Source organism: Manis pentadactyla, chromosome 13 (genome assembly GCF_030020395.1).
Source record: "Manis pentadactyla isolate mManPen7 chromosome 13, mManPen7.hap1, whole genome shotgun sequence".
Lineage (NCBI taxonomy): Eukaryota > Metazoa > Chordata > Mammalia > Pholidota > Manidae > Manis > Manis pentadactyla.
In genome coordinates, this window is record NC_080031.1 from 105,944,301 (window position 1) to 105,972,260 (window position 27,960).

General features: G+C 37.6%; 1 protein-coding gene across 9 annotated transcripts in view; it reads left to right on the top strand.

Annotated features, from left to right (window-relative positions):
• The first annotated feature begins 1,040 nt into the window (after nucleotides 1–1,040).
• The window catches only part of TCERG1 (transcription elongation regulator 1), a 58,614-nt gene continuing 31,694 nt past the window's right edge, over nucleotides 1,041–27,960 (top strand). For 4 of the 9 annotated variants that reach the window (XR_008993477.1, XM_036894714.2, XM_036894732.2 and 1 more), the window contains exons 1-9: nucleotides 1,041–1,176; nucleotides 6,794–7,019; nucleotides 9,064–9,216; nucleotides 10,129–10,534; nucleotides 15,015–15,257; nucleotides 19,350–19,412; nucleotides 20,549–20,749; nucleotides 21,523–21,677; nucleotides 22,378–22,466. Coding sequence is in view for 8 of the 9 variants with exons in the window: in XM_036894714.2 (XP_036750609.2) it covers nucleotides 1,118–1,176; nucleotides 6,794–7,019; nucleotides 9,064–9,216; nucleotides 10,129–10,534; nucleotides 15,015–15,257; nucleotides 19,350–19,412; nucleotides 20,549–20,749; nucleotides 21,523–21,677; nucleotides 22,378–22,466 (1,595 nt within the window). In the remaining variant the exon portion in view is untranslated. The remainder of the gene's footprint in view (nucleotides 1,177–6,793; nucleotides 7,020–9,063; nucleotides 9,217–10,128; nucleotides 10,535–15,014; nucleotides 15,258–19,349; nucleotides 19,413–20,548; nucleotides 20,750–21,522; nucleotides 21,678–22,377; nucleotides 22,467–27,960) is intronic. The other 5 variants (XM_036894745.2, XM_036894763.2, XM_036894769.2 and 2 more) reach the window with 3 other exon arrangements.

Here is a 27,960-nt window from a genome sequence, read left to right on the forward strand (position 1 = left end):
ACAGTAAGTCTGCCTTGCAGGGGTGTTAAGTGGATTAAAAGTAGTGCATGCAAACTACTTAATATGGATTTAACACAGGTGTTCAAAAAAGGTAGTTATTGAAAAGAAAAACCTGATTCTGCATTGGAAGCACTCTCAGGAGTCCCTTCTGAAGGGTGACTTCACAGACTGAACCTAAGAGAGGTAATACATGGAAAGTACTTAAGACAGTGGCTGATTTATATCGTTAGGTCTGAGTAAAAACTACCTGTAGTTATTTTATTATTTTGAGCTCCTTAATGATAGGGTTCATCTTCATTGTGCCTTTGAAACCTGAGAGCCTGAAGTGTTTTTTTTCTTTCATAGAAAAGAAACGTGAATACTCATCAATTCCTTCTGGGTGTCAGAGTGTGCTGACTTCAGACAAGTGTATTTTAAACTGATGGACAATTGCTTTAAATTATAAATTGGGGAGAGGTTTGCCTTCCCCAACTTATTTAACTTTCTTCACACAGCAACTTAACCCTCATCGGCCTGTAACTAATTATTTAATCCAATTTAGGAGGCATTCTTGAGGTCAGTAATAATGTTACTTAATGACACGACTATAAATCGGGTGCTAGCTTGTGACTGCTGATATTGAAATGATGGTAAATAACTCATTTCCGCAGCAACTCTGTTACCGGTTTAGGCGCGACCCAGGTCGTTTTTGATTGGCTCCCGCGATGTGCATGGTCTCGGCCTGAGCCAATATGGCCAATACGTGGTCAACATGGCTCCACCATTGGCTTTCCGGGAAGCCGGCAGACACGTGGCCACCGCAGGCAGGGCAGTAATACGTGGGAGGACCTAGTTTCTCTTATCGCGAGAGGGCGCCCGCGGTTCCTCTGCTGAACTCTCATTTCCCATAAAGCCTCCAAGTGACCAATCAACTGGCTGTCTCTATACCGCTTTCAAAGTCGGCGCGCCCTTTCACTAATAGTAAGGCAGATACCGCCCTCAGTTTTAAGATTGACGGAATATTTCACCAACCATCTCGAAGATCCCCGCTACCCCCGCCTCTCTCGCACGGGATTGACGATCCGTCCGGCCAATAGCAGACGCCCAGTCGGCGGGTGGATGAACGCGGCCTTCTGTAATGGCGGAGCGTGGCGGGGACGGGGGGGACGGTGAGCGATTCAACCCGGGGGAGCTCAGGTGAGGGACGCTGTCCTTTCTTACCCGTCGGCACGCCGGAGTCCCTGGGGCTAGGCCTGCCGCGGGCAGGTCCCGGGGCGGAGCGAGGGAGCAGGGGCCGCGGCGGCTCGGGGCGCGGGCCGCATGGGCTGGGCCAGGGGAAGGTGCCTTGAATGAGAAAGACGGGCCGGGCCGGGCCGCGGCCTCCCGCGCGCCCTTGGGGCGCCGCCTGCGGTTCCCGCGGGGCCGCAGCGCCGTCGCGGCCTGCGGCTCGGGGCCGGGCGCGGTCACCCTCGGCCTCCCCCCCCACCCCGGGCGCGGCCCTGGGGTCTCCCGAGTGCCTTGTTCCCTTTCCCCACGTCGCTTGCTTTTCACTTTGCGCGGCTTCCCGCCCTTCCTGTTCGCGTTTGCGGGCAGGGGCAGCCGCTGTCCGGTGCCCCCGCGCCCCGTGAAGCGCCCCCGCAGGGCCGCCCCGTGGGCCCTCCCGCCCGCCGCTCGGGTGGCCGCCTTCCGCCTCCGCGGGCCGCAGACCGGGCCTGGCCGCCGTTAAGTCACTGCCCACCGCACAGGCGAGCCAACCGAACCTCGCAGAGATGGAGGAAGCAGAGCCGGGCCGCGCTGGGGACCCCGGCTGCGGGAAGCGGCCCGGACCCCGGCGGCAGGCCCCGGAGCCTGGGGGCTCGCCCGCCAGCCCGTTCGCCCGCGCCCTCCTTTGCCCTCAAGAGCGCAGTGGCCGACCTTTCCCTGGTGTCCCGGTGTCGGTGGCGTTTGTAATTAAGGTTTGGTGAAGTGGAAGTGTCTTGGAAAAACCTTCAGTCAGTGTTTTTTTGAGGACAAATAGGTACCAAGCTTTATAGTCGGTACTTTTTTTTTTTTTCTGGATGGGGCACATGCCATTTCAGATGTTCAGCTCCTGTTCTGAATTGTGCCATTGTCAACATTTGAAAATGAAAAAAGAGCGTAGGTTGTGACGATTCTAGTATTGTCTAGAGCTCAGGACGATATCGTGTAACGAAATGAGTGTTTCTGTTCAAGTTTTAAGGGGAAAAAAGGACTTTTAGATTCTGAATTGTCTCACACACACACACACACACACACACAAATCCATACTTTGGCAGGAATAAAATCTTGTTTCATTTCAGAGATGGATCTCAACTCCTTTAAACTCCAGAAGTACACTTAAGCGATGAGTTCGTGATCCGAGTGTGTTGTCAGAGTTGTTGGGTGTTAAGTGATGGCAAGCTTATTCCTGATTTTGATTTCAAGAGAAGGTTACGTAGTCCATATGGGTTCATTTGGGAACATTACTTTGCATTTTTAGAAAGTATCTTTCTCCAGCTTTACATGAGTAACATTTTAGACTTCATTAATAGTAGTCTAGACGTGGTTACAAATTGAATAGTGTTTTAAATTAACTGTTATGTTGGAAATGTTTTGTAGCTTAGCCTCTTGGTTGCAAGTTGCTTTCAGAGCATATTGTACAGACCTTTGTTTTTAGCTGTTTATGTGGTCTCTTTGATGGCAGAAATTGGGGCTTAGTTTCTGTATTTGTATCCTTACTGTATCTCGTGGTGTGACTGTTATAGGGCCTGGAAAATAAGGTGTTTGGTGGATATATGGTAAATAAACGAATAGAGGAGATTTAGAGATGGTTTAAATAGCGGACCCACATTTATTGAGAGTGTGCTATGTGATAGTCACTGGACCTACGTTGTGGCAGTAGAGCCTTGAACCAGAAAAACTTTTGTCTTCAAGGGGCTTACATGCTAATTAAGATTGATCTAAATTCTAAACTAAAGTAACCACAGCAAATGAAGAGCTCAGCCTGCAAGTATGAAGACATTTACACAGGTCACTGAGTAGTTGGGAGAGTGTGTGGATTAAAACCCGAGTCTCCTCATTTAACAGTCTGCTCCCTAATTTGCTGCCCGTATTAGCAGTAACAGCGTTCCATTTTTGCCCCTCTTATTAAAGTATTTGTGGTCTTGTCTTCACCACTGGGGGGAGGTTACATATCTGGATAGAGTACGTTTAAAGAAATGCATTTGTTCTTGTAAAAAGAATTTTGTGTTTCTATTCACACCAAGTGGTCATCTGTTTTCCGATAAAGATGAAAGTGGTAAAAATGAAAAAACCTGCAATAAACAATTTATTCAGAGATCCAAATATCATATATCTGTTTATTGTTGAGGGCCATTAACGTAACTTTTAGAGTCATATTTGCATAGATCTTTAGGGCTTTTGTTTACCTATTAATGATTTCTGACTTAAGGTACTTGCAGCCTAAATTACGTAAACTGTAAAATGGGAATAAGAATAAGAATATACTAGTGTTACCACTGATTAGCTGCCTTAAACAGGTTATTTTTCTGTGCCATAGTTTCCTCTGTAAAACAGGTGCCAAACTTACCTTTTCCAGTTGTTGTGACGAGTAATAAGAGTTTGTACAAATAATTTCCATATAACTGTGCCTGCTATGTGGGAAATTCCCAGTGTTCACTATCATTATTAAAACAGTAATATTTGAACACCTGCCATCCTGGGCACTGGGATGCAGCAGTATACTGAGGGAAACTTACATTAGTGGGTCGAGAGAGTAGAAAAGAAAATAAAAAGGTGAGATATTTCTTCATAGCATTTATTATAATTGAAAACTCAAATTGGGTAGTGAGGCAGAGAGGGGCTGGGAGAGGCTAGGGGTGGGTAAGCAGTTTGAGGTGACTTTTGAGCTGAGGCTGGATAATGAGATGGAGCCAGTTATGTAAAGATCTAAGGAAAAGCATGCCAGGCAGAGGTAACAGCAAGTGTAGAAGCTTCAAGGTAATGAACTTGAAGTATTTGATCAAAAAGAAGACTTGAGTCTATAGAGAGGTTGCCAAGGGCTAGGTTATAGAGAGCCTGATGATAATCATGGTAATAATAGCTAACACTGTCACTGATGCCATACCAACAGTAATGGTGGCTAATACTTAGAGAACACGTACATGCTAGGTGCTGCTGTTCCAAGTATTCACTGGCTCACTGAGTCCTCACTGCAGGTCCTGGTAAGGCTGTTGTGATGGAGCACTAAAGAGCTCAGCACATGTGACATACAAATCTGACATCAGAAAATGGCAGCTTGAAGCTTTTGACAAAAGAAATTAGGTGAACTTTGTCACTATTTTAGTGGCAGACTTGAAAGTCATCTAGTCAAAGTGCCTTTTCTGGCAGAGCAGTGTACTAGGTTTGTGGGGAAGTGAAAGTAATGATCGTAAAAGTAGTTTACTCTTTATACAGACTATCCTAAATGTTTCATGGGGATTATTTCACTGAATAGAGATAGAGAGGTTTTATTTCTATTCCCCTTCTCATTTCCGTCTGAGTGTACTCTGGCTTGGAAAGTTTGTAACTAGTCTCCCGCAAAAGGCAGAGAGAGCCCTGATTTGCCTTTTGTGATTCTAGAGCCTTAAGGCTTAACTTCAAACTATAAAGTTCCAAAGAAAGAGAAACTTTTTGAAAAGGGAAATGCAGATGATTAAGGAAGGAAATGAAAGATTAAGGTATATTACTGACTGAAGGGTGAAACAGTATCTTTCCTTGGTGGTTAACTTTTTTTTCTGCCCTAAAGGTTGACATTCTTTTAGTAAGAGTGGCCATCTGTCTTTTGGGAATGCATGTAATTTGAAAAAGACTGATAATTCTGATAGAATCCATGCTTTCTTTGCAGTCACTATTTTTAACTCATACTTTGTAACTTTGAGTGCAGGATGATTTGCAAATTTGGTTAAATATACTTGGTAGAGTAGTTCTTAGATGTGTTTACAATCCTAGTGTTCCCAAAGAAGGCATATTGATTCTTCTTTAGGACTTTTTTTTGTGTGTCAGAATTGAGAAAGTTAAAAGGGTAATCTTAACCAGAGGGTTGAAAAAGGTAGGAAAGTTGAAAGAGCCTGGTGAGAGTGTAAGAATGATTATCTTCAAATATACTTAATGAATTGTTAGCCTTCTCTTCAGCATAGAAATGTAAATTTCATGGATAATTGAGAGATTTATAGTAGCTACTGTAAAGTCTGTGGTAGGTGCTAAGTTAACTGATATGGTAAATTACAGTAAAAATAATTTCTTTAAGATTGCACATGTCCTACTTGTAAGGTAGCTTAGGTATAGTATCATCTAGGCATTCACTGGTTCATTCAACAAATGTTTATTGAGCCCTACAATGTCCAGAACTAACTATGTGCTGGAGACGCAAGAGTGAGCAGGACGGACAGAATTCCTACTCTGAAAGGGCTCGCATAGACAGCATGGTGTCGTGTTTAAGAACCATTTGCCTCTGTTTGGATCCTGGCTTGACCACTGAGCCAGCTCTGTGGCCTTGGGCAAGTTAGTGAACAACATCTGTGTACCTTAATGTCCTCGCATGTAAATTGAGTTTGATAATAGTATCCATCTCATGGGTTGTTATGATGATCAAATGACTCAAGCTTAGAATGCTGCCTCGCACATAGTAAGCACTTCTAAGAGTTACTAATTTTTAAAACACTTCTGTGAGAAGAGGTAGTTAATACCATCTTGCTTGTGTAATACCACTTACCTGCTTAAATGCCATGGAGAAAATAAACTAGGGTGTTTAGCTAGAGATTGAAGCATGGGGTGGGGTGGAGCGTAGAGAAAGGCATTCATTCCCTTTAGTTAGAGAATACTCCTGACCTCTTAAGCTGCTACTCCCCCGGGCCCCCATAAAAACTTTGTATTTGGAAGTAATTTCAGACTTACAAAGTTGCAAAAATAAAGATAATACACTTAGTGTTAATATTTTACCTCTTCTGCTTTATTCGCACGCATGCATGCTGTTACTATGAACCATTTGAGGGTAAGATGCATATACCATGGCCCTTTACCCCTAAATGCTTAAGTGTGTGTTTTCTAATAGATATATTCTTTTACTTATACAGCACAGTTATCAACCTCATAAATTTACGATACAATACTTTATTGTCCGTAGTGCAGTGTTGTCCATGAATCCAATTATGTCTTTTATAACATTTCTTCCTTCTAGTACAGGATCCAGTCTGCAGTTAGTTCTGTTTAGCCTCCTTTGATCTAGAACGTTTGCACAGCCTTCCTTTGTCTTTCATGTACAGCACTGACGTTTCTGAAGAATACAATCCCTGCTTCCCCCCTTTTTAGCAGAACGTTTCTCAACATTCCTCATTTGTGTTTGTCTAACACAAACTTCCTCATTATTGGATTGAAGTTACACATTCTTACTTGGAATAAGTGATACTGTGTCCCTTTCGGTCACATGATACCCACCTATCCTAAAATTTTTAGATGATAGTAATTTTGGTCACCTGGTCAAGGTATTGCCCAGGTTCTCCATTATATAGTTAGTGTTTTTTGCATCCTCCCTTGCAGCTGTAAACAGCCTGTGGGGAGATATTTCATGATCATCTAAACATCCATCTCATCCAGATCTCCTCCTAGATTTGAAGTTTATTGATCATCCTTACTGGTGCATTTTTTACTGTGATAATTGCAAAATGATGGCTTTCCAACTCCACTTACTCGTAAGGGCATTGATGATATTAGATGTAATCAGTAGCTACATTTTTGCAATTTTGAGAAAGAAAAAATTATTCATTGCTTTCCCACACAGGATGGCTCAACAGCAGGCCTTGAGGTTCCGAGGCCCAGCTCCCCCCCCAAATGCAGTGATGCGAGGCCCACCACCTCTCATGCGACCTCCTCCCCCCTTTGGCATGATGCGAGGCCCTCCTCCGCCACCTCGTCCCCCCTTCGGACGTCCTCCTTTTGATCCTAATATGCCGCCAATGCCTCCTCCAGGGGGGATTCCTCCACCTATGGGCCCTCCACACCTCCAGGTAAGGGGGTTGCTGTTTCTTTGTTGGTATCAATATCATATATGAGTTTTGCGTAAAAAGCTTGTGTTCTTAGTTTGAGTTTATAGGAAAATGAGAGCTAAAGGGAACATTCATATATTTACATGTTTCCTCAAAAGCAGCGGTAACAGTAATTACTATAGAAATTCAGAGTGGGAATTTTGATGGTGATAGAAAAAATGATATCTAAGATAGAATCTAGAAAATGACAAACATTTTATAAGCATGATATTTATTTATTTTTCTCGTGAAAAAAGTAATAGGGTAATCTTACTATTTTAGAATTATTGTGGGATTCCTTTAAAGTACTTTCTTTTCCTGGAATTTAACCAGGGGCATATATCACTCCCTAGAGTATGTAGACTCAGTTATTGTCTGAAATGAGGTCATTAAGGTATCAACTCTCAATTGTGTACTTTTGAGATTGTGTTCTTTTTGTTTGAGTATGTATCTGTATTTTCTTAGTGTATCCAGCCTGTACATTTCTGAAACCAAATAAATACAGTAATAACCATTTGCTCTCCATTAGCTTAGATAATCAAGAGTTAATTTACTAAAAATAGAAAAAAATAATGGTACTATTCAAGTGATGTTAACTCTGTTTAAATAGTGCTATATTCATGGAAGAGACACAAGGTTTTAATACTTTTCTTAATAATTGTATTGCCTTCCTAATAATGAGTAGTCCCTCCCCCCTTAAATTATTAAATGGTTTTATATTTTCTTTACGAGTAGAATAAGGAATAGTTTTTAGACCATCTTACTCTGGTATAACTTGTTATAAGTAATTTATTCTAATTTGTGCCTTTTAGAGTTAAACATTGAAGACTATTATATAGTGTAATAGACTAATGAAACACTCTAGTGGAAATATGTCAGGTGTTGTAATGGGATACATTCGAATGTTACATGTTTCCCTTTGTTATGATGGATAATTGTGTTCTTTTACTTTAAATCCAAGTGATTTCCAGCTAATGGTGTCTAAGATATATTTGGGGTGGATATTTTATAGAACATGGGTGTGTGTGCTGAAGCTTGAAAGACACTAAATGAATACAAAAAAAACTGGAAATCCAAGAAAACATTTTTAGGGAAATGAAATACAGTTTTACATTATTAGCATAATGTAAATTTCATTATCCAGATTAAGGGGCTATAAATATTTGAATTTTAGTGTTACTTGTATTGTAGAGGCAATCATTTTAATCCCTGTTAAAATTTGTTTTACTTTTCTGCTTTAGTAAGTAAGATACGGCAGTTACAGTTAAATTGTTTGGTTCAGGATCTTGTGTTGGGTCAGCAATCATTGAAGAATGGCAGTAAAGGAAATTACCAGAGGTAGGATTGAATCAGTTAATGGCTCCAGGAAATTTTTTTAAAAAAGTAACATATACCATTTAAATTCTTATTTTCCACTAAAAGTAAAGTGGGTAATTATTTGACCGTGTCTTTTACACTTACTGATAATGTTCATGTCTTTGATGAGCTACATTATTATTTTTACTGTTTGAAAAATAGGGAATGATTATTTTCCTAGCTAACATATATATATTTTTTATTGTAAGAAAATAGAATAAAGGGTTAGTTAAGTATATCTGACTTTTTTTTAGCTACCGCTGTGTTATTTGTGAAATAACCCTTCCCTTATGGTTGGTTCTTACTGTAGGTGTGCTGTGGGGGCATTGATGTGCTTGGTTTAAACAAGATGCAACATTACTTCTTTTCTTTTGAGAGTAGTCCAGTGTCTAGTGTATGAAATATGCAGTTAAAGTATAAAAACAAAGTTCCCCATAATGCTTTAACCCAGACATGAATACTGTTAGTATTTTGATATATTTCTTTCTAGTCTGCTTAGTAATCATTTTTGTTACAGAGAAACTGCTTGCACAACCTAGATGAGTGTATTTTATTCAACTATAAAATCAGTTTCTCTTATAGTGCTTTACTTTTGGGTAGAATTTAGTAGTAGTTCGAAAGAAGAAAGATAATAACCGCAAGTGACATTACGGTTCTTGTGCATTAACAGAGGCCACCTTTCATGCCCCCGCCCATGGGAGCCATGCCTCCTCCTCCAGGCATGATGTTTCCACCAGGAATGCCGCCTGTGACTGCTCCTGGTACTCCAGCACTGCCTCCTACTGAGGAGATATGGGTTGAAAATAAAACTCCAGATGGGAAGGTAAATTATAAAATTTGTTTAAAAATATTTTTATATCCTTGGTGACAGAGGAATAAAACTTAAAAATTCTGGCAGATTGAGATGCATGACAATATCCTTCCTAATTAAGACTGAGCCTTGAATGAGCATGGGGTGGGTGGTGGTCTTCAGAACAGGCTCACTGGATTGGACTTTTTGCACAAACATAAAGTTGCCTAGAGTGCTTCCATACATTTACTTGTGATTTTGAAGGCTTGTATTTTCAATGTGTCCTGGGTCCCCTAAACAAATCTCTGGTTTAGTGTTTGCCAGGAGGACCCACAGGACTCAGCAAATAGTTGTACTCACTACTGAGTGAGACTAATTATAGTGAAAGATACAAAGCAAAACCAGCAAAGAGAAAAGGGTGAGTGGGTCGAAGTCTGGAAGAAACCAAGCACAAGCTTCCAGGAATCCTCTTAAGTGGAGTCATACGGAAAATGTTTTATTTCCTCTGTTGTGGATTGTGACAATATGTGTGAGACATTGTATGCCAGGGAAACTAGCCTGAGCTGAGGAGTTGAGGGTTTTCAGGGGATGGTGGTAACCCTCCTGAAATCCAAGTTCTCATGCCAGCCAAGGGCCAACTTCGCAAGCAAGCTTTCTAAGGACTTTTCCTTAGAAAATCCTCAGATTTCAGGAGGGTCACCACCAAAATGATCCATACTGTATCAACTTTCTGCACAGTATATAATCTTGGTTTTCCTTTTTCTGTGCATGTTAAAAATATAGTATGCTTTTTATAAAATTGGGGGAAGGGAAGAAAGGAAGGAAAATTATCAATAGTCCTATAATATATGAACAACCAGTTTTTTTAAGACAAAATAATAGTTGTGTTATGTTTTTAGTCGTAGTTGACAGTTTATGATACCAATGATCTTGCTTCCTCTGCAGGTTTATTATTATAATGCTCGGACACGTGAATCTGCGTGGACCAAGCCAGATGGAGTTAAGGTTATTCAGCAGTCAGAACTGACACCAATGCTTGCGGCCCAGGCCCAGGTTCAGGCGCAGGCCCAGGCGCAGGCGCAGGCGCAGGCCCAGGCGCAGGCACAGGCCCAGGCCCAAGCTCAGGCTCAGGCCCAGGCCCAGGCGCAGGCGCAGGCTCAGGCACAAGCACAGGCTCAGGCCCAGGCCCAGGCCCAGGCGCAGGCGCAGGTGCAAGCACAAGCGGTGGGGGCGTCCACCCCCACGACCAGTAGCCCAGCGCCTGCAGTATCCACGTCAGCATCATCATCCACCCCATCTTCTACCACTTCGACCACGACAACTGCCTCTTCGGTTGCGCAGACAGTATCAAGTGAGTACCAGCCAGCATGTGTTTTCACTTAGGGGCTAGAGGAATGAACAGGTAGGGACCGTATCCCAAAGTGATCCTAGTGTTTCAGGTATTATCCTTGGTATTATTTAAAATACTTTTTGATGCTAGGACCTTGAGTTAAAGAAGAACAGAAATTATACATTAATAGAAGAAATTATTTGCCCTGTTTTAATTCATGAAGCTAAACTGGGGAAGTGCAGAGTTACTGTTCAACTTGGCCAACAGTAATGCTGGGTGCTGTGGGGTTTGCAAAGTAAGTGTAAGTCTTGGCCTCTACCTTACATTGCTTCCTGTTTTTCTGATTGAGGAGGCAAAATAATGCACATGAAACAATTAAGAGAATAATGTGCAGAATTATGCAGTGAAAATAGAAGATGTACAAATTGGAGAAAACAGACAAGTGGGTGGATGACATGGTTATTGAGGTTGGTCATGAAGGATGTGTGGTAGTATTTAAGTAGGTGCCAAAGTAAGGAGAGGTCTTTCAGGTAGCTGGGAATAGCATGAACAAGGGTCAGGAAATGAGGATATGTGCAGTTCATGGGATCGTTAGGGAACTTCTGAAGTGGGAGGATTTATATGGGTTAATAGATTGGATAAGAATGAAACCAGGTCATGAAGAATTTCAAGAGCCAGGCAAATGGGTGAGGAAGGCAGGCTCTGGGGCCTTGTATGAATGCAGTGTTCTGGGAGATAGTTCACGTGATTGTGTTTTGGGTAGCATTGAAATCAGGGAGATGCAATAGGAACTTTTCAATGATCTTGTTTAGATGTGAATGTATCCTAGAATGGGATGCAGATGGGTGACAGGATGGGGTGAGATAGAAGCAGTCAGAAAGGTAAGAGAATTATCAGGTATGAAGCCATCGAGGCCCAAAGGTTAGATCCTTTCAAAAAGATGAGAGGCAATTAATAGATTATAGATTGAGAGAAGAATCTGTTAATTCACTTAAAACAATGTCATTAATGTTTATACTACTACTTCTTTGTTTTTGTATATTGCTCCTTTTCAGACTGAGATTAAGCCCAGAAATAAATAATTTTTATTGATTTGATTATTTGTAATGATACTTGTATGGAGATACATAGTTATTTCTACAGGGTGATTATAAATTGGATTATTTTGCTACCTGGATAATAGATGAAAATAAGAAAAAGCCCCCACCTGTAGTTTCAGGGACTTGGGAATTATTGGTATATATTATCCTGTGAGAAATACGTATGTGAGAGAAATTTAGTCATAGTAGATTCAGATTTTATTGATAAAGAAGTGATTGAAGCACATGGTGTTCACGAGGAAGACAGTGTAGCTCAGAGAAGGCAAGTAGGGACTCTGTGGCATATTACTACAGTGATGGACAGTGACTGCAATGGGGTGTGTGTGGGGGAACTCGATAATTAGGGTGAATGTATAACCACATTGTTTTTCTTGTGAAACCTTCATAAGAGTTTATATCAATGATATCTTAATTTTAAAAAAAGTAATTGAAAAAGTAAGGTACATGTAATAATACAGAGATAGTTTTTTGAAGATCCTACTTCGATTTTTTTTTAGACAGTTGGGAAGAAAATGCTCTTAATAGGAAGATGTAAATAATGCATTGTAAGTCTATTTTCGGTTTTGCAGCTAAGGTGAATTCTGCCATGGAAGTATAATAGTGATACTAGTTAGCTGGTTGAGGGGCTTTGCCTTTTTGTGGCCACTGCTTCTAAAACACATGTGGCAAGGCAGACAATCGCCAGTTTTTATGGGGCACATGTGCTGGTGATGGGAGAAGGGGATTAATAAAAGCAATTCAGTTCTCTGTGGAAGCTCTGTGTTCCTGATACTTTGTTTCCTGCCTTAGGAAGGAGAAATAATAGTGTTTTGTTTAAAGGAAAGTGGGTAGCCAAATATTTTAACTATCCTATATGTGTTCCATTTCTATATCAGAGTGGTCTGTCAGTAGTCCTCATAGCTACCTTGTGATTGTCAACTATTCTGTTCAGAAGTCACTTTGATAATTTTTTGCATTGCCCTTTCGTGATTGGGAGGCCTTTATTCTAAAAACAGAATAGCAAAATCGTGTTCTTTTAACTGCCTTTAAGCATCAATTTTGATGTCTTTCTGAGTACTACTCATGCTTATTTTTATTTCACTTTATTCAGTGTCATGAAGTGTTGTCATACTACAGTCTTAATGTTTCTCCATCTCTTATAGATGGTCGTCTTTTTTAAGATGTGTGGTTGGATTAGTAGTCTATTTGAGGCCTAGTGTTTCACTAGTTATTTTAGCAAATGGAGTTAGTAGGAACTGACCCACCATAAAGTCCTAGATACCATTCTCACAGTTTCCCATCCAGTTCTTTTATTTGCCTTTATCCCTTTCCTCTCATGACTCATGACCCCTAATCAAATTCAGAAAATCCTGTGTCAGCAAGGTACTTTGCAAAGTAAGTGTAAATCTAGGTTGAGTGAATACTTTTTGTCATCTCCATTTGGTGTTCATTTCCACTTGAAATTTGATGTCTTTCTAGCTTATTTTACTTTGCTGGCTAAAATATTTTGTATCATGATTTTAGTAATTGTAGCTAAATACTGTCATAATATTTTTAAAAAATGTAATTCCTATGGGTAGATGGAACTAAAAATTAAGGAATTTATATTTTAACCCCAGTTGTACATGAACTCTTTTTATCCTGTGCAAGTCTGAATGAAATCCTACTTCTGAGGGAAGTTGGGAAGAATAAGTAGATATATTTTCAGCCATTACAGTGATTACAAATGCTAAATGATGTATGTATGGGACTGGGCAAATGTTGCATGTAATTTGTTTTTCACACTGTTATAAAATTATATTAATATGATACTGTACCCTAAGGCTAGGTCTATGCTAGACCAACAATTCATTCCTGGGCCCCTGAAGATACTTGTTTGGCCCTGCTGTCTATTTAGCCAAGGTGAGTCCCTCATTAACAAGTATGAAATTGCTCACATCTTCCCAGCCTAAGTGAGTTTTTCATTATTAGGAGCTGAAAAAAGATAGTGACAAATTTTGTTGTCAATTGGATCATTGGGTGGTTTGTATTAACAATGTGCTTTCCCTTAGAGTAAAATTGGCATAAAGATTGGGAAAGCATTGTTTTGTATCATTTCATTTGGTAAATTCATTCTTAGTCCAATACAGGTAGGGTTTTACATTATCTTTACATTAAGAAGAAGAAGTATTTGTTATCAGTGGATTACCAAAATGAATTGTTTTGGAGCTAGATGGGTTTTGAATAAATAACAAAACTGTTTGGTAATATTTGAGAACTGAAACTTTTTAGAAAATATAAAATACGAATCTTGCTTGTTTTTTGGGTCACATTTTGATTTTAAATATGATTACTAAGGATGAAGTGTTTTAATTTTGATAGTTAGAAATAATGTATTAGCAGAACCAAATTATCCAGAATTTCACATTCTCCTGGCCTCTCATACTGGAAACCTGACTTTTTTCTTCCTTTGTTAACATTTTTATTTTGAAATAATTATAGAGAAACCCAAGTTGTTTTTGACTACATTTGTTCATATCCAGTCAGCCAGAAGTTACTCCGTACCTTTTTCTCTCTGTTCTTTCTTGCTTGGACAATTCCAGATATGTTGAAATTAATTTTTCCACCTCTGTTCTTCCTTATCTTCCTACTTATCTCCCAAGTTGATTCATCCAGTGAACAGTGATTATTACTTCCAAATAGAGACCTTCGTTCTGCCTCCCCCACACCCCTTTACATTCTTGAAGTCTCACAAAAAACACACGAATGCATTCTTATAAAAAATTCAAACTCTAAGGAAGTATATGTAGTAAAAAGTGAAAGGTGTAACAAGTTAATACATTTTGGTATATATACTTCCAGACCATTTCCCTTTATTTATAACTTCCTTCCTTTCCCTACCAGCTGAAGTGCAGACTCCTTGGCCTTCTGTTCAAGTCCCACGTTACGTCTCTGGGCTGCCTTTCCAGTCATGACTTGTACTTACAGTCAAAGCACATCGTATGCCTAGTGTTTTACTAGTTGGCTGTTTACATTCTGTTTTCTAAGCAATTTCTTATTCTGTACTCTTTGCTTTTTAGTCACTTTTCCCACCTCTTGCTTATTTTCTACTTCCACTTTGTCATTTTCCTTGTTGAAATCCTCATCTTTCAAGGCCTGTCATCACAGTACACAACTTACTCTACCCTCTCACAGTTAGAAATGGGCTTTGGGTCTTTATTTGCACTCCTGTACATTTATCCCATTTCACTTTGTATTTTAGTTATTTTTTATATTTCATTTGACTATTTTCAAGCTTCTTGAAAACACATCTTGTTAAAAATTTCCTGCAGTGCATGGAATGGGCCCTTAAATACTTGCTTACTGAATGAGTGAATGATGGATGAATATAGTAAAATGGCTTATGAAGGAGTGATACATATTTTTGCTTTATCTTTTATCAGCACCCACAACACAAGATCAGACCCCAAGTTCTGCTGTTTCAGTTGCCACGCCTACAGTTAGTGTTTCAGCTCCTGCTCCTACAGCCACACCTGTGCAGACGGTTCCCCAGCCGCACCCCCAGGCGTTACCTCCCGCTGTTCCCCATTCAGTACCTCAGCCAGCAGCAGCCTTACCTGCCTTTCCGCCAGTGATGGTGCCTCCGTTCCGTGTCCCCCTCCCCGGCATGCCGATTCCACTTCCAGGTAAACCAGCGCATTATAGCAGTCCTTCCAGCCAGGCTTTCATACTGTCAGTTAGTTTGTTCTCATGTGTCCGTTGCATTTGAAACTTGCCTTGAATCTCACCTGTTTGAAATGTTTTTGAAGGATTCATGGCTAACTGCAATATTTTACCTTCAGTTTTGGTAAATGTCCTTTTTTTGTTGTTGTTTACATGTCTCAAAATTAGAGCCACATTTAAAGCCACACTTATTTTGGGCAGTAGCCTCAGTAAATTAAAAATGATCATCTTTTTGTGTAAATATGTTTGAAATGAAGTATTTTTAAGGAATTGAGTCTTTGAAATTGAGAAATCACAAGTCATTAATAACAAGTTGAGTGATTTATTATTGTGCGCTATTCTAAGAACTTTACATGTGATAACTCAATGTAGTTTTCATAACCATTTTATGAAGTAGGTACACAGGTTAAATTGTCCATGGTCATATAGCTAATAAGTGATGGGTTGAGCCTGGGTATTCCCAATCCAAACACCATACTCTTAATTATGTTATACTGGGAAGAAAATGTGAATCACTTAACTATAAAGAATTCATCTAAAACAGAAACCAGAAGTTTCCCTTGTGACAGTTGTGAAGTTAAGTATAACATGAACCATTTAAACATTTAAATAATTACGGTGAATTCATGTGTTTTATTGTCTTAGGGGGAAATCATTACAGCTAGAGAAGGAATTAAAAAATTGTGGAGTAGAATTCTTCCCATAGGGATTAAACAATTAGAGTGTTGGGCACCCTAATTTGAATGCATTTGCTGCTGTTAAACACATTTAATCCTTAATATATGGCCTATTTTCTTACTATTATAGATGAAAATATTGATACCTTAGAGAGATCAAGTTCCCAGGGCTACTTTGTAGCAAAGATGAATAGAACCTAGTTTTCTTGTCTTCCAATTTCACATTCCTCCCACAATTATTGCCTATCTATTATAAAAACTTTTTTTTGCTAGTTTTTGCATAAAAATAGGATTATATTACAGCCATTTCATAGATTTGCACCCGTTTTAATTATCATTGTTTTTCTAATTGTCTTTTTTGTGTGATCACTTTGAAAAGAACACTAAGACATTATACAAGGAAAAAACGCAAAATCTCAAGAACTAGTGTTTTTTTGGTAGGAAAACCTACATGTTGTCCATATAGTGTTAAATAATTAAATGACTAGTATGTGTAAGATAAATAGCTGGATACTTTACTCTTCGGATATACTTTTGTAGAAAACTAAGGGATAAATGGAAACTAGTTTGACATTCATCATAACCTCTTCCAATCTTGGTCTGCTTTAGGGTCAAGGACAGTATTAAGACAAGATCCTGGATTCTGAGTGATCTGAAGGACCCGGGGTTGTTAATTCTATAGAGAGAAGATTGAGAGGTAGCATAATAACATTATTGAAGTGTTTGAAAGGCTATCATCTAAAAGGACTTCTTTTGCTTTAGAGGTTCCTAATAGGTACCAATTAGTGAAAGGTATAGAGTAGCAAAATTTATTTCTATAGAAAGTGGAATTTGTCACAATAAAATCCCTTCAGTTATAGCTCTATTTTGAAGTCATGATCCTTATCCCATCATTAAATTTTAGAATAAATGGTAGTGACCATTTTACCAAATGAGGTGGTACTTAGGAGATTGGTTAGTAAGACAGATCTAATAGATGGCAACCTCTAATGACATTTTGTAGGTTAGTTGGAAGAGAACTTGGTAATCTGTAAAATTTTGTCCAAGATACCAAAATTCTATGGAAAGGGAGCAGATGTTAAATATATAAAGTAATATTAATATTTATATAGTAAGGTATCTGATGCTAATGTTCATTCATTTCTCATTTTCCCTTTTAATTCAGTCCTCCAAGGTACTTTAGTGAAAAAGAAAAAAAGATGACTTTTCTTCTCCCCAAATCTTTGGTTTTATATACAGTGAGATTTATCTCTGTTTTACGTTCTTCATATCAATTTGGCAGGTGAACAAAAGGGATTTGGATGTAATTTATCTTTTAGCCTTAAATTCTTCCCTGAAATAGCAAAGAGTGGCTCAAAAGGAGGATGATTAAGGAAGGAATAGTCAAACAAGGTGAAGGAAAAGAGTGGAAGAATTAGGTAAAACATAGGAATAAAAGATGGAATGGTGATAGTAAATTGGATTGGGATTATAGGATTTCTGCTTCTAAGACTATGAAATCTTACTTGGAATTTTACAAATTTATTGTCAGTGACATCCAAGTTATCCAAAATGCTGAATGGAAGTCTTTGATTTCCTAATAAAACATAATTTGAGGATAGAGTTTTAGGCAAATTGAATAATCATACCCTTTAAAAAGAAGGTTAAAAATTTAGATGTGTGGTTACTCTGTGAATCTTCATGATAAGCATGTAATCATCCTCAGAGAAAATCTTAGGTTTATCTTTTTAGCATGAGAAGAAACACATGACCTTTTAATATGGTCTGTATGTTAATAGTCAAATACAAGAGCAAAAATTCTGTGTTGGCCCAGTTGATATGTAACAGTAACAGGCCTACATATGCATAGATTTGATTTTCTTGAGTTTAAGTTGTGCAGTGAACATTACTTGGTATGCTTTTGAAGAACAGTCTTTGAGAATTAAGTTCATTTTAAGAAATGAATTCCTAGTGCTGACTTAATAGGTTTAGTGTTCCTGCAGATGGCAGTATTTATACTAATTTAAACCTAATACATGGCTGTAACTTCCTTAACCAAACAAATTTTTCCATTGCTTTCCTTAAGCATTAAGGAAAATAAAACTATATAATGTTATTCAGCATGCTTTTATGATCCAGTGCTTTTGTTTTATTTCCAGAGTTAATAGAAAATTTAGCTTTCATAATCTCTATTTAAAATAAGCAGTGAAGAAATTAAAGGTACTTTTCAAAAATCTGTAGTATTTTTGTGTGTGTGTGTGTGAACATAGGTACATTATTTACAAACCCAGGGGCTTAGTTTTAATTTTTGTCTCTGAATTAGGAGAAATTTCTTTTCTATACTTTAGTGGAGGAAATAGTTTATAATTTTTATTTTTTATTGGTATCAAACTAGGTTTAGTTTTTCAGCCATAATGAATAGAAAATAAAATTTGATTCCCTAACCCTTTTCCTTTAAAAATAAATTTAAATTCACTCTTAATTTTGAACTTCCTCAATTAATCACTCTTAGTTTTCCAGCTTTGCCATTCGTCCCCTTTTTATCACCATTATAATGTATCTTGATGAGTCTTCATTCTTCTGAGAACTGTACGTAAGTTCCATTCTTTAGTACAAGTGCTACCCCTTTAGCTGGCTTTGGTGATAGCGGTTTCTCAAACAGCCAGCCCAGTTAGCCACTAGTGATACTAAAGTAGCCGTCTTTTTCTTGACGTGTTAGCCTGCCTGCACAGTGTTCCAAGCCCAGGGCATTTCAGAGAGCAGTCACTTCGCATGGAAATTTTATTATCAGTTGAACCCTGCCCTCCTCTCCATCTTTGCCCTTCTTTTATTTAAAGTATTATTTGTAGTGGGCTATTTGGATCCATCTCATACCTTATTTTCTTCCTTTCCCTCCCATCCTTTTTGTCCTGTTTTATTCTTTCTCTACTTCTGCGTGGTTATGCCCCGTGCCTCAGCTTCTGCGTGCAGTTCCCACCCAGCAGCAGTGCAGAGGAGGTGTCCTGTCAGTGTCCTGCTGCGTCCGCCTCTCACTGGCGGCCAAGCAACAGCAGCATGGGTTTGATGTCCTGTGGGAAAACACCCCACATGAGAACTTGTTACGTATATGCACTGAAGGGGCTTCCTTTGTTGAATTTAAACTCTTGAGACTCCTTTAAAAAATACCAGCTGGTTTGATAAAAAGGTAATTAATTGATGCTATAATTTAAAATTAGTTACCAATGGATTTGGCACCACTTCCCACAAAATGTCAAACAAAAAGAAATTTTCCTCCATTCTTGGTCTTTCTCATTGGAAATAACATTCTAAATTGTAGTGGTAAATTATTTCCCTGAATCCCAGTGGTAGCCGACATACAATGGCAGCTTTCCAACGTATGCTTGCTTATCCATTTTACAGGTGTAGCAATGATGCAAATAGTCAGCTGCCCGTATGTAAAGACAGTCGCTACCACCAAAACCGGTAATTTTTAAAACCATCTTAGTTTGTTTTGTCTGTAAGTTGGCATGGTAGTGAATGTTGTTGTTTATCCTTTTATTTATTTATTTTTATCTAAGTGAGTGGGTTTGATATTTTTCTTTTTAATGAGCAGTATAAATGCAGTTGTCATTTTGGCCAACACTTAATTTTCCCAGTTGCCTGTAGTATTAGCTTCTTTGGTTCACAAAAGCAATTAAGGTCAGATCACTTTATATCTTAATTTTTGTAATAAGTGTAAACAACTTCATTCTCATATTCATAACATTTAATTTTGTTTTTTGATGTATGTTTTTAAGTTAAATATAAAAAAATCATTTCCATGTGTAAAGTGATGTGATTATGCTTGCATGCTAGTGAGTATATGTGTGTGAATATTTGTGTGTATAGTATAAATTTACGTTTTAAAGTTATTGAAGATAACTACCCAGAACTGAAATTCTAGTATAGTATTTGAGGTTTTTTGTTTTTCCAGTTTGATTCACATATCCTCAGTTATTTTGTTTATTTAATAGCTTGTCTAGCTGTCTCATAGAAAATACAAATCTTGGCTTATCTTTTAAAAAAAATAGAAGAAACTTTGCTTTCTTTTAGGGAAGAACTAAACAGAGTTTAAGGGATATCTGATTTAATCACTTAGCATGTTAAAGTAGATTTGATACTAAACTCAGTCATTTACTTTGAAGCTGAGAATTTTATTCATTCCCTTTTAGGTACCTTAGAAATCAAAATAATTTTGCCTCAAACTATATAGTAAATATGTTGCCTTGATTTCATTAGAATTTGAGAAAATCTTTATAAAATGTATTTCTATTAATATGAGAAATGTACCACGATTTTTATAAGTTGTTACATTAAGACTTCTTTATAGGTATGACCCAAAATTTCTGATTGTTCTTAAGGTACTTCTTGGGTTGAATTCCAAATCTAATTGAATTTAGGTACTAGAACTAAACCAGGGAAATAGATTTAAGTAATTAAATCACATTTTATATGATTTTTTTTTGTTCCAACTGACTCATTCATTTATTAATATTTAATAGCTTTAGCTCATGTTCTAAAGATTTATTTTGTATTTCAGTTTGATACTTGAATCTCACTTCTTCTTATTCTTTTTCCAGGTGTATTGCCAGGAATGGCCCCTCCTATTGTACCCATGATACATCCCCAGGTCGCTATTGCAGCTTCACCTGCTACCTTAGCTGGAGCGACAGCAGTTTCTGAGTGGACTGAATACAAAACAGCAGATGGGAAGACATATTATTATAACAATAGAACATTAGAATCAACCTGGGAAAAACCCCAAGAACTAAAGGAGAAAGGTATAGTTTAATGCTTGGATGCTTGGTAGGATGTAGTAAAAACTATGATACTATAAATAGAATGTTATTTGAAACTCTGAGTAAATTCCTTTTTAACACATTTGAGGGGTTTTGTGATGATGTAGTTGGATTATTTATTTCTACCGAATATAAAATTCTAGTGTAGCATTTGAGGTTTTTTGTTTTTTGTTTTTTGGTAAGTATATATTTTAAAAGGCCAGTTCTTCTATGTACATATTTGTCCATTCTTCCATCTGGAAAAATTAAGTCACACATGTATACAAATACATATTTTTTCTGTTGTCAGGAATTGCATAATTCTGTTTAATTATTGTTATCCTTATCAAGATTGATCGTACTGATCAGGAAAGAAGGTGTGTATTGTTATGTGTTCTAAATAAAAAAATTAAGGCCCTTGGAGTCTTGGATGAAGACTCATAATTTTCTATGTTATAAGTCCCTGTTTCTGTTCCTAAGGGTCTTAGCATCTTATCTCTGTCAGCAAAATGAATGATTGCTATCGGTGATTCATGAATGACCTGAAAGACTTCAATGTCCTTCTGAAATCAGTAGTTCTTTCCCAGTTCCCTGATTGGTATAGCAAGGTGTTTGGAGTTGAGCCTTACCTTAGAATCATATTAATGATAATACAAGGAAGAACGTTTTATTTTTATGGTTAATAGTTCTAGTTATGGATTATCTTAACTACTTAGTCTCTCAAAATTCTTGGGAAATTCTATTAAAACCATTAAGTGACATTATCTTTTTGATAGAAAAATTAGAGGAGAAGATTAAAGAGCCAATTAAAGAACCTTCTGAAGAACCCTTACCAATGGAGACTGAGGAGGAAGACCCCAAAGAGGAACCGCTGAAGGAGATGAAGGAGGTAAAGGGCTGTGGCCCGTTCACCTGGGAGCCGGCATTGATTGTGCGTATAGTTGATTTGTAACTGGAAACCCTTATGACAAGAGTTTTAGGTAATTGTTATGAACCAGAAATTTTAGAGTTCTTTGAGGTTTCTAATCCAGTTTTTCATTTGGAAGTTTCATTATATTATTTCTTCTACTAAACCGAGGGCTCTAGAAAGAAAGGGCATTGGTCTGGGACTTAGACCTGATCCATAGCCTCCTGACATACAGACTGGTACATGTTAAAGACTATAAGTACAATTTCACATTTGGGGATGTTTGTTATATTTTATTTGTCCTCTCCTGGCATGGAAGGATCTCTATACAAGACTAAAAGAGCTTCTTTGGAAGCTTCCTTTATTCAATGATAGTCATATTGTATTAGTAAGGGAGTTAGCAGAAAAAAGAAATGATAAATGAAGAGGTCTCCTCTGATTTTCTGTACTGTGTTCCTCATTTCTGTTTCTAAGCAGAGGGTTAATGAGTCTGTAAGATAAGTCTACTGCTGTTGTGGTCTGCTGTTGTGGAATTTGGCTCTGTCTATGCTGCAAGGGTTTAGAACTTTTCTGGAAATTTCTACTCAGTCTCCCTGCCCTGTGCTAGCAACAGATCTTAACGTTGATTGCACTTCAAAGTACTTGCCACAATACTTGTATTTGTGGAATATTCAGTATAGCTTTGTGATAACTAATAAAATGTGAGTGACACCTTTTCCCATAGGAGCCCAAAGAAGAGGAGATGACTGAAGAAGAAAAGGCCGCCCAGAAGGCGAAGCCAGTAGCCACCACGCCGATTCCGGGTACTCCGTGGTATGTAGCTGGCTTCATAAATCGTTCAATTGATTGTCATACTTGATTATAACATGATATATCCTGTAGAAAGAGAAAGTACTTTAAAAAAGTTTATGTCAGATACATGTTTTTATCTACTGAATGTTTTGCATGTTCAAACCTAAAACTCAAATTGCTACAGTGTCTTCCTGCTTCAAGGTACTCTCCGTCTATGCTTATGGTTCATAGTTACAGACATGAACCACTGTGAGATCCTGAATCTGCTTTTTATTTAAAATTTTTAAAAACTTGTGTATATATACTGTGTGAGTATGTTATAAAACCATATAAAGTTATGTCTGTCTAAATGTTGAAAGACTACTTTTTCTTTTCTTCTTCTGTTTGGTTCTCCCTTTTCTTCCTCTCCCATCAGTGCTTTCTCTCTTGTTCCTGCTCCAACTCACTTCATCCACATACATACCACACACTACAATGGGTCACCTTGTTTCCTGTCTTGTAATCTGTAAGGTCCCCTCCAACTTGTTCTCCTTGTTTTTCCCTCCTTATTTTTGTTATTGGAAAATGAGTATGTTTATTCTGTAGCGCCCCGCAGTCTGGATTTTATTGCATCCCCGTGGTACTGTTAGCAGACCCCTCCATTCCCAGATGCTCTACAGCCACAAGCGGACACAGACATGGAGTCACATTCAGATCAGATTTTTTTTTTTGGCAAGACAAGCTCATGAGTGGATGTTTGGCAATGTCTGGAGGCATTTCTGATTGTATAACTTGGAGGGTAACAGCAGCATCTAGTGGGTTGAGGCCAGGCACGCTCATGTGCAGGGTGGCTCCTTGCAAGAATTAATTATCTGGCCCAAAGTGCTGAGGTTTTCGTAATAATGAGTTGTTTGAATATTACAGATTCATAGAGTTAACTATATTTTATGTTTCTATCCATTGTAATTATTATTCTTCATGTTCACTGTTTCATCTTCAGCTAGGTGAAAAGCTTCTTAAGGTTGATTCCTGAGAGTTTTTTTGGTTACAGCCCTATCTTTACCTTTGCTTTCTGCTCTAACAAGATGTCCCTGGCTTATCTCAGGTATTTCCTTTCCCAGACCTAGACGCAGTCATTTCTCCAAGGAGCCCTGGTTTCTTTTTGTGGGATGTGGCATTTACATGTCATGGTGTGGGATTCGGGATTGCTGTTACTACTGAATTAGTCATTATTTTTAGACCTGTTAGGTAGGGACAGATGGGAGGTACATACATTAAAGTTATGTCATGAATTTCATACCATTATTTGCAATTCAGGTCTTCTACAAGATTTTTGTGAACCTTAACATCTATCTTAATTCAGTATCTCCTGCTGAAAATACAGTTTCTGAGTGAATGCACTGTAATAACTCAGTTTGCTTTTCTTACCCGCAGGTCATAGAATAACAATACCAACACTATCACTAACAGAGTGATACTCAAGACAGTTTAAACTTTTTTTGTTTTATTTTTATGTTTAGTGTTTATCACTCTAGGGATGTATGGTCAAATTACTGTGTTTTAAAGGTATTTTAAAAAGTTGTTTTCTATATATTTATTCCACCAACTTAATACATATGCAAAATATTTACTTGGTTCCAAAACTGAAGTTATGGAAATAATCTGTATGCAAAGAGTATATTCCTAAGTTGTGATTTCTCTGAGTATTGTATATGAAACGCTGGTAACCAACTCTGGAGCTTCATGGGCCTCATCATTCAGACTGGGGTCTGTCCTCAGATTAGTGAAATATTCTTTTGGGAATTGTTTAATTATTGCTTCTCTTCATTTGTTTCTTTTCCTTCTCTGGAACATTTATAGTTTGCATGTCAGGTCTCTTATATTTATTAACCTCTAAACCTCTTTTTCTCTTAATATATTTCTATAGTTTTTGTGCTTGACTTTATTTATTTTTCTCATTGAGCTGATACATTGTTAAAAAAGAAAATGTGAATGCATAAAAAAGTATACAATATGAAAGAAGTACAGGAATTTAAAATTGTAGAATTTCACCCTCACCAACCTTCCTCATATACATATGTCTCTGGACCTTTTGCTGTATTGTGTTTTATGTATATGTTTGTAGAGGTGTGTGTGGTAACATTCCCATTATAGTATCTTTTTAAAAACTGTATAATTTTTCCTCAGTGCTTTTTACCAAATGTGTCTCAGAAATTTTTCAATTCTGGTACATAGAAATCTGTTTGTGATGGCGTAGTTTTCTGTTATATGAAAATATGCATAATTTTCCTACAAATAGGTGATACAGTTGTCTTCTGTCTTTGGTGGGGTTTTTTACCCTTGGCATTACAAAAGTTGCTGTTTAGGAGATCTTGATCGATATTTCTGTAATTCTCTAATTTATTATTTTCTGTCATAAAATGGGTACATGCTAAGTTTAAACAAATTGTTCATCTCAGCAGGGTATGCCACTTCTCTTGGATTATCAGAGTTTTAAGTCTGTCTCTTGGTATCTTCACATGTTGCTCTTCAAATGAAAAGTAAAGAAGCTAAATGTACAACATTAAGTTTCATCTCTCCTGTACTTATGTTGGGATTTTTTTTTCTGGCATTTAACAACATTAGTTTGACCATTTAAAAAAAATTAGGAAAGAGAGGTCAAAATTAGAAGCCTTTTGTATTCACTTGTTTTGCTAAACTTTAGTTTCTAAGAGATTTTTAATGTTTTGACAAAAGTTTTTAAAGTCACAGACCAATTGTAATTTTTCCCTCTTCTTCATATCCAGGCATATGAGTTCTTTATGTATTTTGGGTGTTAACCCTTTATCAGATGAGTCATTTACAAATACATTCTCCCATACTATAGGATGCTTTTTGTTCTGCTGATGGTGTCCTATGCTGTACAGAAGCTTTTTAGTTTGATGTAGTTCCACTAGTTCATTTTTTATTTTGCTTCCCCTGCCCAAAGGAGATGTGTCCTGGGAAAAATTGCCCATACTTACGTTCAAGAGATTTTGTCTATCTTTACTTCTAAGAGTTTTATGGTTTCATGACTTACATTCAGGTCTTTGATCCATTTTGAGTTTACCTTTGTGTATGGAGTTAGACAGTAATTCAGTTTCATTCTCTTAACATGCAGCTTCCCAGTTTCCCCTACACCAGTTATTGAAGAGGCTGTCATTTCCCCATTGTATGTCCATGGCTCCTTTATTGTATATTAATTGACCATATATGCATGGGTTTGTATCTGGGCTCTCTGTTCTGGTCTGTTAGTATATAGATCTGTTCTTGTGCCAGTACCATACTGTTTTGATTACTATAGCTTTATAGTAGAGCTTGAAGTCAGGGCACGTAATTCCCCCCAGCTGTGTTCTTCTTTCTCAGGATTACTTTGGCTATTTGGGGTCTTTTGTGGTTCCATATGAATTTTAGAACTATTTCTTCTGTTTCTTTGAAAAATGCTGTTGGTACTTTGATAGGGATTGCATTGAACCCGTAAATTGCTTTGAGCAGGATGGCCATTTTTACAATATTCTTATCCATGAGCACAGGATAGATTTCCATGTATTGGTGTCTTCTTTGATTTCTCTCATGAGTGTCTTATAATTTTCAGAGTATAGGTCTTTCACCTCCTTGGTTAGGTTTATTCATAGGTGTTTTATTCTTTTTGATGCAATTGCAAGTGGAGTTCTTTCCTGATTTCTCTTTCTGCTAGTTTGTTCTTAGTATATAGGAATGCAGCAGATTTCTGTGTATTAGTTTTGTATCCTGCAACTTTGCTGAATCCACTTATTAGTTCTGATGTTTTTTTTGCTGGTTTCATTAGGGTTTTCTATGTATAATATCATGTCATCTGGAAATAGAAACAGTTTAACTTCTTCCTTACCAGTCTGGATGTCTTTTATCTCTTTGTTTTGTCCGACTGCCATGGCTGGGACCTCCAGTACTGTGTTGAATAAAAGTGGTGAGAGTAATTTGATCCATTCTCGACTCACATCATCTATTTTGATGCTCTGTTAACAGGCTATACGTGTTTTACAGAGGTTACATATTCCTGATTTCCTTTTTTACCATTATGAAATAACCTTTGTTTTTCATAAACCCTTTGTGTTCTTTGTTTTGAAGTCTGTTTCATGCATTATAAAATAGCCATTCCTACCTTTATGCTGTTTGCATATTGTATCTTTTTTCCATCTTACTTTAACCTTTCTGTGGGTTTTTATCTTTCATCTCTTAAGACAGCTGGTGTTAGTGTCTTGCGTTTTTATCCACTCTGCCACTTGCTTTTTAATTGGCATGTTAGACTGTTAACAGTGGTGTAATTTTTCATACAGTTATATGATCTATTGTTTTCTGTCTTCTCTATTTTTTGTCCTCTCTTCTCCCTTTACACTTTCAATTGAATTATATGAATTTTTTTTAACATTCCATTTAGTAAGTTTTCTGTTGTCTTCCCAGTGATACCTGTTAGCGTTTTTTTAAAAGTTGTGGATCTAAGGGATTACAGTACACATACCAACAACCGTTATAGTCTACTTAGAGTTATTATAACTCTCATTATAGTTCATTTAAAGTCATTATATAGAGTTATTAAGTACCACTTCATGTAAAACATGAAAGGAAAACTTGTTTCTGTATAGGTTCTTCTTAAGCCCCATCCCCACTGTTTACCACTTCTGTTGTTTTTCCCTTTTTGTTCCTAAAGATCCAGGCTCTCTCTTAGTATCATTTTCTTTTGAGCCTGAAAAACTTTATTATAGAGCAAGTCTGCCAGAGCTGAAATCTTTTCGTTTTCCTTCAGCTAAGAATATAATTTTTGCCTTTGTTTCTGAAGGACATTTTCATTGTATATAGAGTTCTGAGTTGGCAGTTCCTTTTTTCAGAATTCTAAGATGTTTTACTGTATCTTTGCCTCTGTGGTTTCTGGTAAGAAATCCATGATCACTGGGCTTGCTCTGTTTGTAATTGTGCTATATTTTCTCTTAGTTATCAAGGATTTTTCTTTCTTTTTGATTTTCACCTGTTTGATTATGTTGTATCTAAGCATGGTTTTCTTGAAGTTTATTCTGTTTGGGATTCACTGAGCTTCTTTAATATTTATCTTTTACCCAATTTGGAGATTATTTTGGTCATTATGTCTCCACATTTTTTTCTGCCCCAATAATGTCTCCTGGAAACTGCTGACGTTGATGCTAGGCACTGGGATATAAGGGCCTAGGGCTTCCTGAGCGAGACTTCATTCATTCTTTTTTCTTTTTTTATTGATCTATCTCCTCCTGGCTTATTGATCGTTTCCTCTGTCATTTCCATTCTCGAGCCAATCAGAGAAATTTTATTTCATTTGCATTTTTCATTTATAAAATCCGTGCTTTTTTTTTTTTTTTAAGTTTCTCTGCCGAGAACTATCTTTTCATCATTTCAAGTTTGTTTTTCTTTATCTTATGAAACCTAGTTATAATTGCTGCTTTAAAGTTTTTGTCTGATTACTTCAATAATGGAGACTTTGGGTCACCGTGGACTTGGCAGCTGTTACCAT